The sequence below is a fragment of the Sinocyclocheilus grahami genome, unplaced genomic scaffold (genome assembly GCF_001515645.1).
Source record: "Sinocyclocheilus grahami isolate Dianchi unplaced genomic scaffold, SAMN03320097.WGS_v1.1 scaffold462.1, whole genome shotgun sequence".
In the NCBI taxonomy this organism is placed as follows: Eukaryota; Metazoa; Chordata; class Actinopteri; order Cypriniformes; family Cyprinidae; genus Sinocyclocheilus; species Sinocyclocheilus grahami.
In genome coordinates this window covers 936,001-948,210 of record NW_015505641.1, presented here as the reverse complement: position 1 = coordinate 948,210, position 12,210 = coordinate 936,001, and the positions used below count along the sequence as shown (strand labels likewise).

At 42.5% G+C, this 12,210-nt stretch overlaps 1 protein-coding gene across 4 annotated transcripts in view; it reads right to left on the bottom strand.

Moving 5' to 3' along the window:
* The window catches only part of zfhx3b (zinc finger homeobox 3b), a 164,400-nt gene that overhangs the window by 93,518 nt on the left and 58,672 nt on the right, over window positions 1–12,210 (bottom strand). For all 4 annotated transcript variants that reach the window (XM_016235072.1, XM_016235070.1, XM_016235073.1 and 1 more), the window contains exon 2: window positions 3,793–6,871. In XM_016235072.1, coding sequence (XP_016090558.1) covers window positions 3,793–6,835 — 3,043 coding nt within the window. In that variant the 5' untranslated portion in view covers window positions 6,836–6,871. The remainder of the gene's footprint in view (window positions 1–3,792; window positions 6,872–12,210) is intronic.

Genomic DNA, 12,210 nt, shown 5'->3' with positions numbered 1-12,210 from the left:
TTTCGCTTCATGGTGCGGACAGCGACTGCAGGACCCAGTCAACTGCCCAATTGGTACAGTTCTGGAGTTTCTGCAGGAGCGATTCTCCGCAGGGTTATCTCCCTCCACTCTGAAGGTATACGTGGTGGCCTTAGCTGCTTACCACGCCCTTCTGGGTGGTCAATCATTGGGAAGACACCCACTTGCCACTCATTTCCTCCGTGGCACCCTGAGGCTGAGGCCGGTACAGCACACCAAGGTGCCCTCCCTGCAGGCACTACTTCATCGAAGCTGTGTGGCGCCCGGCCGGATGCGCTTTTGCCATACTCCCTGCATCCCTGCAGGCACTACTTCATCGAAGCTGTGTGGCGCCCGGCCGGATGCACTTTTATGCCTTCTGGTGCTTACGTCACTCCTTTTCTCGGTCCTCGCTGCGCCATTGGACGGATTTGACACGTGCTTCAGAACGCGGTCACGCAAGGGCGTTCCCAAAGCGAATCTTGACGTAGCGTCTCGTTCCCTCAGGGAACCATGGTTACATACGTAACCTAGAGACGTTTCTTTTCTTTCCATAAACCTCTCATGTAAACACTTTTAAATCTGTAGGTTAAGTTCAGTATTCATGACCTCTTAAACATGTCTCGTAAGAACATAATTTGAATATTTTGCTTTTGTCAGTCGATATCAATGTTTAAGTAGAGTAGAACATTTTTTTTATAATGGAAGCATTATGAAAAACACTGGAGGCATTAATCTGAAAAGTTTTACAAGTTGTACTTTATAAAAAACAAAAACAAAATGTATATTATGATGACCGGAGTCCAGAGGTCTAATTTGTCACTTATATGCAAATATCTAAATCTGATAGCTTGTTGTGTGAGACTTTAAACATATGAAAGTGCACTGAACATTCCAGATTGTTTGTGTAATGACTCCACTCTTCTTTATAAGTCTTATGCCTGTCATTTCTTCCCTGTAATATGTTTATTGAACATTTCCTCACCGGAAAACCAACCAAATGGCTAGAAGAGGGAGGATTAAAAAAAAAGAATTAGTCACAGCAATCAATTCCTGTTTGTGTCTTTGAACTGGCAACAGTTTGAAACAAGTCTGTGCAAATTGTGGGCTTATAACTGGCATGCCAAATTCTTTACTATGCTGCTGAATTACCTTCACTAGGCCCATTTTCCTTCCTTTTTTGACTATGGTAAAGTATATAGCTGCAATTACAAAAGCAGGAAACAAGGGCAAGCTGGTATGCAGTGGTAGTTGCATAGTATTGACATGAAAACAGTGATGTTTAGTATGAGCCAAGAGGACTTGGCCATGTGGAACACTCCCCTGGCCCCAGTCTACTCCGTCACACTATCTTTCACAACAAACACAGGGGCAGCAAAATGGGGGATTTCCCAGCCAATCTGACCCAGATAGAATGACACATAAGGATGCGAAAAATAAACCGAAGCTTAAGTGTTAAGAAGATGTGTGTGCCTGTCTTTCCTGCTCGCTCACTCCTTCTTTTCTCTGTGTGCCAGTGGCTGAGTTGCAGAAGCTGAAATCTCCAAGACTAGTAAGCACTACGTGAATATGCTAAATCTAAATCCCCCTAAACCTATTGTACCAGCTATGCTTTTTTTTTTTTTAATGTGTCAGCCTTGATACAACCTAGAGACGTTTCTTTTCTTTCCATAAACCTCTCATGTAAACACTTTTAAATCTGTAGGTTAAGTTCAGTATTCATGACCTCTTAAACATGTCTCGTAAGAACATAATTTGAATATTTTGCTTTTGTCAGTCGATATCAATGTTTAAGTAGAGTAGAACATTTTTTTTATAATGGAAGCATTATGAAAAACACTGGAGGCATTAATCTGAAAAGTTTTACAAGTTGTACTTTATAAAAAACAAAAACAAAATGTATATTATGATGACCGGAGTCCAGAGGTCTAATTTGTCACTTATATGCAAATATCTAAATCTGATAGCTTGTTGTGTGAGACTTTAAACATATGAAAGTGCACTGAACATTCCAGATTGTTTGTGTAATGACTCCACTCTTCTTTATAAGTCTTATGCCTGTCATTTCTTCCCTGTAATATGTTTATTGAACATTTCCTCACCGGAAAACCAACCAAATGGCTAGAAGAGGGAGGATTAAAAAAAAAGAATTAGTCACAGCAATCAATTCCTGTTTGTGTCTTTGAACTGGCAACAGTTTGAAACAAGTCTGTGCAAATTGTGGGCTTATAACTGGCATGCCAAATTCTTTACTATGCTGCTGAATTACCTTCACTAGGCCCATTTTCCTTCCTTTTTTGACTATGGTAAAGTATATAGCTGCAATTACAAAAGCAGGAAACAAGGGCAAGCTGGTATGCAGTGGTAGTTGCATAGTATTGACATGAAAACAGTGATGTTTAGTATGAGCCAAGAGGACTTGGCCATGTGGAACACTCCCTGGCCCCAGTCTACTCCGTCACACTATCTTTCACAACAAACACAGGGGCAGCAAAATGGGGGATTTCCCAGCCAATCTGACACAGATAGAATGACACATAAGGATGCGAAAAATAAACCGAAGCTTAAGTGTTAAGAAGATGTGTGTGCCTGTCTTTCCTGCTCGCTCACTCCTTCTTTTTCTCTGTGTGCCAGTGTCTGAGTTGCAGAAGCTGAAATCTCCAAGACTAGTAAGCACTACGTGAATATGCTAAATCTAAATCCTCCTAAACCTATTGTACCAGCTATGCTTTTTTTTTTTTTAATGTGTCAGCCTTGATACAAACACATACAGTCAAACTATTTTTCTTGTTTCAGGCATTAAACCAAGCATGATATCTACATTAAAGAATCGTATCTTTATTTCAAGAAAGCTACATACTGATCATGTTGCCACAGATTTCTTTTTCTTTATGCTGTAAATCAGGTTAAATACCTGTCACTCAAGTCAATTCAAGACTGAAGGGTGCACATTTCATAAAGCATGTTGACTTCTCCCCCCCACTCCACACATTTTGCTTTCTATAAATTTAGGTAAGTGGCCTTTATCTCTCTGCATACTGACACTCGCTTCCCTTCAAATACATTTCAACCTTGCATGTGCCTATTTCTCTCTTCCTCACTCACCTGTTTCAAAGTTGTTTAAGAGAGTGAGTGAATGTTAAACAAGGAAGGTGTGCCTGAAGGCTACAGGCACAGACAGAGCTTTCAGCATGGGGAAATACAGTGTTTGTAGCATGTGTTAGTATGGGTGGAGATAATAATGTTAGCGAGAGGGGGGGGGGACTAAAATATAACATTGAATTAAAAAAAATAATCTATCACCCATACAAGATAAAAAGTCAAATAGTTTAACAGGAATGGCTCCTTTATCTCTCTGCATACTGACACTCGCTTCCCTTCAAATACATTTCAACCTTGCATGTGCCTATTTCTCTCTTCCTCACTCACCTGTTTCAAAGTTGTTTAAGAGAGTGAGTGAATGTTAAACAAGGAAGGTGTGCCTGAAGGCTACAGGCACAGACAGAGCTGTCAGCATGGGGAAATACAGTGTTTGTAGCATGTGTTAGTATGGGTGGAGATAATAATGTTAGCGAGAGGGGGGGGGACTAAAATATAACATTGAATTTAAAAAAATAATCTATCACCCATACAAGATAAAAAGTCAAATAGTTTAACAGGAATGGCATGGTTTAAATAAACATGAAATGCTCTTATATGTCTTTAAGAAACTACAGATGAATAGTTAAACACAAAGACAGTGCTCAAAACCCACATGAACTGCCATATGTGTTATCTGTAACTCATTAAACTCACCTAGTGCTGGGGCCAGAGCCGCCATGTTGGGGTCCAGATGAAAACTTCCAAGCAAGAACTGGGCATCAGCTCCAGATGGGTCCATCTTAAGGCCCGGTGGCAGGCTCATGTTTTGGGTCAAGTAGTATTGGTACAGCTCAGCCTCTGAGGGTGAAGGCATGGCACCTAGACCAAGCCGGCCATGCTGCATTTGGGTCATGTTCTGCTGAAGCAGCATCATGTTGTGCATGTGTTTCTCGCTTGTCATGTGGATGCGCAGGTTACGTGCTACATTGGTCTCATAGTCGCACACCTCACACCGCCAGGTGGGCTTGCTTTTTGGCTTGGTAGGTGAAGGGGCACCACAGGGCCCTGCCATGTGGGTGGAGGACTGCGCTGGATGATGGTGGTGAATAGGATGATGGCTGCTGGCCTGGGTAGCAGAAGAAACAGGTATCACCCCTCCAGGTGCATGCGCAAACACCTGTTCACCAGCGGTTGGAATAGTTCCTCCATTTTGTAATGTCTGCATGTTGTTAAGATGCTTGTCAGACTGCATATGAATGCTTAGGTTGCCTTTGGTGGTAGTGGAATAGTTGCAGACCTCACAGCGGAAGGGCTTGTAGCCACAAGTGTAGCTCTCCCCACGGGCAAGGCGAGGGTGACTCTGTCCACTGGTGCAGTACGCACAGGAGCTTCCAGAGTCAGGGTGCTTCTCCTTCATGTGGGCCTCCAAGGTCTGCTGGTATTTGTAGTGCCAGTTGCACTTGGGACACTTCAGTGTCTTGCACGAATTCCGTGAGTGCATCATGGTCATATGGCCACCCAGTGAACGAGAGGAGCCTAGGACAGTATCACACTTCGGGCACTCCACCCCACTCCCTCCACTGCCCCCAGCCCCATGGTTCTGGGTGCATTCACTCATTCCTGACATGTCACAAGCAGCTGTGTGATGGAGGTGCGTGTGAGCATTAGGTGAAGGGTGTGGGTGATGGTGGTGAAAGTGGTGGTGGTGGTGGTGGAAGAGGGCACCGTTGTCCTCATCTCCCTCTGCTGGGCTTTCATTTGGTTCAGGAGCTGTGGCACTATCTCGATTGGCACTTTCCTCAGCAGCAGCATTGGACGCAAGAGGGGAGGACGTGCTCTCAGAGGAACATGCAGCCCCATCCTCTTCGCCCCCTCTGCCGGCGACTGCCGCCATTGCCGTGGGGACTGTAGACCCCTGGTAGTTAAAGCTCAGAGAGAGATCTGAAGTTCTCCCTCCACTGTCTGCAGCCATCCAATCCTCTGACCCTCTGACAGAAGAGGAGGACATGGAAGCAGAGGCTTTGCTGCTGAGTGCAGGGCTGGCTGCAGAGAGACAAGCAGAAGGCTGGAGAGCGCTACTAGGCATTAATAAAGGAGATTTGGAGATGCTTTGGTTTGAGACAGCCAGTTCCCCCACAAATCCGCCACCGCTGCTGCTATTTCCACTACAAGCCACCGCAGTGACTTCATCCTCTACCTCTTCATCCTCTTCTTCTAAAAGAAGCTCATCCTCTTCCTCTGAGGCCATCTCCTCACCGTGAAGGAGAGACTTTCTTTCACAGGTTTCTGCATCCCCATCCTCCCCTCTATGAGTCCCCTCTTTCACCACAGACCCCTCTGTTCTCCTACCCTGCTTGGACAGAGTGTTGGAGTCTTTGGCTGGGCCTGGGGTAGAGGTACGGGAGGTTTTGGGGCTGCCAAAACCCCCCAGCCTGAGGAGGGCTTGTTGCTGGAGACCCGAATCAGAGTCTTTTTTGAGGAGGTTATCACCTACCTCACTACTGCTGCCCCCTTCTAAATGAACCCCACTGAACGTGCCGTAGAAGCTCTGGCCTGAGTTCATGGGTACCAGGGTTGGCAGTGGAGGAGAGTTTTTATTTTTTGGTTCTAGGAAGCTAATGAGTGGTTCTTTGTCTTTCCCAATGCCCTGTATAATCGCTGATGCATGCTTGTGGCCTAAGAGCCTGCGCTCATCCTCACACAGGGTCATGCGATGGTCATGGACTGCATGAGTGACAAAGGAGCGTGCGTAGCCGAAAGACAACTTGCAGAGGAAACACATGAGGATGGGCTTGCCTTTGCCATAAAGGGCAAGGCCGTCAAATTTGGAGAAATCCACGTTGTTGGGAACATCTTTGGATACACAGGACTTCTTGGCAGACCCGTCGCTGTTCAGGTAATCCTTGTTGCTTTTGTGCCGCACATCAAAGACGCGGAAACTGTGCAGGACAGGACTGAAGCCTACCAGAGTTGAGGTATTGGGGAAACCTTGGTCTGAGGAGCCGAACCATTTTCCGAAAGACGAGGCTATATGAAACGTGTTGATGATCTGAGGGTACACCGAAGTAGAGGTCCCTGCAGGTTCCCCTGATTTTCCCCCACTGGGGAGAGAGTTTGAAGTGAGCAGGCCTGGTTCCATGCTCCCATCGCTTTGGATAAGCTGGCTGAGACTCTCCACAATGTAGGCAGAGCCATCAGGCTGGTAGACTATCTCTCCAGCCAGGTTTTCCACATCACTACTCTCCTCTTCCTCCTCTTCTTCGCTCCCACTCTCAGTGGCTCCCCTCCGATGGGAGGGCTGTTGCCGCATGAGCATGGGCATGCCCCCTCCACTTGGCATCATAGGCACACCAGGGAAGGGCTGCAGACTAGGAAAACAGCTATCAATCTCCATTTCATCCAATTCTTCCAAGTCTTCGTCCTCTTCTCCACAGCTCACTCCCTCCTGCTCCTCCTCCTCTAACCCCTCTCTTTTGGGGTGCAGCCGTCTGGTAGTGGACTTATCGCTGGCAGCCTGTGACAGTGTTTGCTGATGCTGTTCTCTTACAGCCTCACAGGTTGTGCTAGGATTCTGGAGCTGGGCTGAGTGGGGTGCAGAGAGAGACAGGGGCTCCAAGGAAGGGGACTGGATACAAGGTGGGACCTGTGCGTTAGGGTGATCGTTCCAGGGTTGTGGATGGTGCTGCTGCTGGGATGTGGTGGAGGAGCCAAGCCCATCGTCTGTCCCCGAAACCACAGGAGACTCACAGCTTTCCATGCTGATGCCTACATGAGGCGTTCATCGCATCCAGGCCTGATGAACTGACAGAAGTCCAAAAATAACATTCCAGTAACCTGTTCCTATTATGCCCCCCTCAACGCTGCTGCAGCATTATGGGATTGTGTGTAATAGATAGAGCAAAGAACTACTTAAATTGTTAAGTACATAAACAGCTAAAGGATTATGACTCAGGCAATCACAAATGGTCATTCCTGAAAATCTGCCATGATATGCTTTTCATTTAAAGCAAATGAGATGGTTTCCTTTAAAGAATTAAACAGTGCTAGAGAGTGGCGGCCCAAGCCGTCTGGGCGCGTCTGCTTACAGAAAACAGGATTGCCCTTTAAAATGGAGATGGTCTAATTCAATAACCTGCAGTGGTTACTGATATGCAATAGGATTGTCTGGAGTCTGCCAGTCGCAGATGGGCGGGCAGATATAATGTAGTTTGTCCACTCAAGGTCTGCTTCCAAAGCAACACCTGTTTAAAGAATCTTTAAATCTCTCTCCTAACCTAACGAAAGCTCAGACAGAGAAGCAGAAGCATACAGGAAATGCATATTAGGCCTTTCTCTCACCTTATATAAGCACCTTCTGCCAGTCAAACACTCCATAAAAACAAGTATAAAACATCATTGTTTCCTTTATATCCTACACATTCTGTCATCAAGGGCTCATCTTCACTAAACAATCTTCACTTCATGCACAATCATGAAGTTGTGAGACAGGAATTCCAGGGTTTCTTAGAGGAACACAGAAACTCTTCTAAACTCAAATTAAGCAGAATAGAAAACATTCCCTCTTAACCTGCCAAACAAAGTACATAAGGTTTTTAATGATTAAAAAAAAGCACAGTACATAATGAAAACTGTCAGAAGCTGGGTCTGGATGTCATTTAGAGGGGATAGAAAATTAGATAAGTTTTTATTTATGGGCCTTTTCATTTGGTGGGATTTACTGGCTGAGCAAGGACGGAATTAAAGGATAAGGACCCGTCTGATTATAAGCACGCACAATCACCTGCCCAGGGGCCAGGCCTCCAGAGCCCCAGCGCTCCTGACCCTCTCCGGGGGAATTAACTCCTGCTCGGCCCCAGCTGAGAACCGCCACAGGGTGCAGCCTGACCCCCACGCCCCACCCCCAGCACCCCTCAATATGTAAAGAACGTATCCTTCCAGAGACTATCAGAGGAACAAAAAAGCTTCATCATCACCTCCCTGTGGTATGCAGCAAGCCCCACTTTTCTTTTCCCATCTCCCACCAGATCTAGCCATCACACAGGCCGGCCACTACAGGGTTAGGGTGCTTATTGAAAAATCAATGGCATAAATGCTAGGCAAGTTACAGGAAGATGTGGGAAGGGAAGGTTCCTATTGATAAAGCAGGGAGGGCCTCCTGATATTGCACAAAGGGATGTATTCACTGAAGCTGGGTGAGAAGGCTTCATCTTTGAAGAATAAGCCAACTGAATCGCATATATATGTGGAGAAACTGTTCACTCCACTGCTGGATTGTCAATCTTAATGCTAAAATGCCTGAGTTTTGCCTAGTTAAAAATAAAACAGAAACTACAACTAAAACATACGTGAGCTGACAAAATATTTGTGTCAATCTGCACATGACGTAGCTGAATACATGAGCAAAACACAGTATTTATGTATGTTAGGACAATGAGGAAAATTTCTGCAGCAGTGCTCTTTATTCATATTTGTTTTCATAACATAACATTGTCTTATTCTCCTCCCATCATATCTCTCATCCAATCAAAACAAAGAAGCCAACAGTAAATATAGTTATTCAGTAAAAAATATATATATATACATAATACATCTAAACATAATAAAAATAATTATATCTCAAAATACTCTAAATAATTATAACTCTAAACTCTAAATAATTATAAATATAATTAAATAAATGTTATATATTTTTTTTGTTGACATGTTGATTGTTGTTTACAATATAATATAATATAATATAATATAATATATTTAGAGGGGATGTTGGGGTACACGTGCTAAAAAGGTTGATAAAAACCACTATGTACACCAAATAAGAATAAGCAACTTCTATAGACAATTATAAAATAAATAAATAAATAAAATAATAATAGTAATAATAATAATAATAATAACAATAATAATAATATTTATTATTATTATTATATAAAAATGTCTAATTTCCTAAATGATTAATGACATCAGTGACAGAATGCCACGACTCTTATATAATTCAAAAGCACTTCTGCAGAAGTTCCACACCGGGTATTTTGAGTCAGCACCATTTATTAAATTTCAGCTTTATTAGTGAGCAAAGGTAAACATAGTAGACTGAAAAATTTCTCCACCTCCTTTTCCTTATCCTGAACGTTTAATGTAGACACAGCGACACTTCAGAGGAGTTGCTGTGTCAGAAGGCAAAAAGTCACCTCAGGTCGATGGCACTCTGGCTGTAAACACTGCTTCCCGTAAAATCAATGATCTTTAGTTCAAGCTATCAGTCTGTGCAACAGAAATAGCAGCGGCTGTGATGAGACTGAGGCTGTGGAGAGAGGGAGAAGAAGCAATAGAGAGCGAAAGAGAGATCAGTGCAACGTGGCTGTGGGCAAGGGATGAGAGAGCACAGCTATCTGCTGCTACTGTGCACAGCTCTACTGCCAAACTCAGCACTGTACACGGGACTAAACGCGGTTCCCAGCATGCATCTTTCCCAGAGCCACAGCCATTAGTGAGTGAGGCCCAAGCGCTCTACCTGCACGCTGACACTAGTTAATAGATTATGTTTGTTGTGGAAATGGGAGGTACTCCTCTGTGACTTTATGTAACAGTAAACATCTGCAAACTCATCTGTTACTAATTGGTCTCTGGCCTGAACACAAACGAATTGATTCCGAGGTATCAATAGCGTTCTCTGTTCTAGGGAATGAAACTGAATCTTGGTGATAATTTTTGCTCTCGGGTAACAGCATAAGATCTGTAAACGCAATCAATGTAGCAAAACAAAGGGAGCATAAAAATGTTTTCCTGACAAAGCGTGTGATGCAACGTCAGGCTGCTTTTAGCGCCATTTATTCAGCCGATGAAATCTGGAGCGGGTTTAAAGGCAGCTGAAGGGGAATCCGTGTGCTGGCAAAGTGTCTCATCACTTTTGGTGAGTGCGAAAGAAACAGGCTCCTCAGTGTAATTAGAAGTGGTTAATTAGCTGTGGGTTAATTACTCAGTTCGGAGGGGAAAGCTGGCAAAAAGAGCTGGTGGGGTGGTAGAGCAAGGGGAAAGTGGCAAACACGCAGCAGGAAGCTCCCAGTCTCCTGCCAATTAGCAGGCAGCATGGGGGGGCTGGCGGAGGAATGGGGCCGCGAGTACAAATGAGCTTCACACCAGCCCACTTGCAGCCACAGAGCTAATATCAAACTCAACATATCCACATTCCCCTATTAAAAATGCATACTGTTGGAGATTCTCCGCTCTCTGTTGTTTTTGGTAAGCGCTTCCATTTGCCCAACAGCCACATGTTTCTTCTCGACATCATATGCAAAAAAATGTAATAAAATATTTTTTCACTAGAAAATCCAATATGATTTTATTATATTACATGCATATTATAGCGTAGGAATATTTATCAAGCAAAAAATATACCTACATAATATGAACTATATTAAAATAAATAAAAAATATATTATTTAAAAAAAAATAATAATAATATGACATGAAATAAAGGGAGGATGTCGTTTCGAGAACAGTAAAATAATTCTTGTTTTGCCCCCTGCATGCTGCCTTTCCCCCTCTCTTTTCTTAACAAATCTTACAGTAAAGTAATATCACATTATTTGCCTCCACCTTCCCCAGTGGTTGGTTTAGATAAAGCTTTGTGTTTTGTAAGTGCATAAATTATCCCAGGGATAAAGGTATTGATGTATAATCAGAGATGGGTGATCATGTTCGTGCTGCAAAAAGCCCTCCATTCACCCCCAGGCACATTGAGTGCGCACAGCATGCTCCACAACACAGGTGGGGGGAGTGGAAAGAGCTTACTTACTTCTCAGAAAGAGAGAGGGTGCATTTGCCTGTTTACCTCTTGTGAAGAATGCTGTGCCTGCCTGTACACTTTGCATTTGTGAACTAGATCAATTCGAACAAACAATTAATTACAGGATGCATACTGAAGGCGTGTTTAGGATGTCTTCACTGCAAACCCAACAGATGAGTTCTTGAAAAAATACCACAAGGCATTATGACTTGAAACTTGCATGTTCAAAGGTAGAGCAAGAGATGGTCTGACAACAAAAACACACAAATCATAAGAATATCAGACTGCATTCCCAATAAAAGGTTACGTGAGCGGGTGACGATACTATGCTTTGACAACAAATTTGGCTTAAAAAAAATTGTCAGAACTTAGTAAAATCTTTTACATCTTTTACTAAACCTTTGGCTAAATTCCACATTTAGGATTAAAGAAATAACATTATTTTGCTTTATTTAAGATTTTTAATTTGCTTTATTTAAAATTTAAAAAAAATTCAGATTTAGCTAAAAATTACACAATTTTGCGATCAAAGTATAGCACTTTTAACAGTTTTAAAATAAATATATTATCTTTACACACGGATGTCTTCACTGCAAACCCAACAGATGAGTTCTTGAAAAAATACCACAAGGCATTATGACTTGAAACTTGCATGTTCAAAGGTAGAGCAAGAGATGGTCTGACAACAAAAACACACAAATCATAAGAATATCAGACTGCATTCCCAATAAAAGGTTACGTGAGCGGGTGACGATACTATGCTTTGACAACAAATTTGGCTTAAAAAATTGTCAGAACTTAGTAAAATCTTTTACATCTTTTACTAAACCTTTGGCTAAATTCCACATTTAGGATTAAAGAAATAACATTATTTTGCTTTATTTAAGATTTTTAATTTGCTTTATTTAAAATTTTTAAAAAAATTCAGATTTAGCTAAAAATTACACAATTTTGCGATCAAAGTATAGCACTTTTAACAGTTTTAAAATAAATATATTATCTTTACACACACATATATATATATATACAGTGGGTACGGAAAGTATTCAGACCCCCTTAAATTTTTCACTCTTTGTTATATTGCAGCCATTTGCTAAAATCATTTAAGTTAATTTTTTTTCCCTCATTAATGTACACACAGCACCCCATATTGACAGAAAAACACAGAATTGTTGACATTTTTGCAGATTTATTAAAAAAGAAAAACTGAAATATCACATGGTCCTAAGTATTCAGACCCTTTGCTCAGTATTTAGTAGAAGCACCCTTTTGATCTAATACAGCCATGAGTCTTTTTGGGAAAGATGCAACAAGTTTTTCACACCTGGATTTGGGGATCCTCTGCC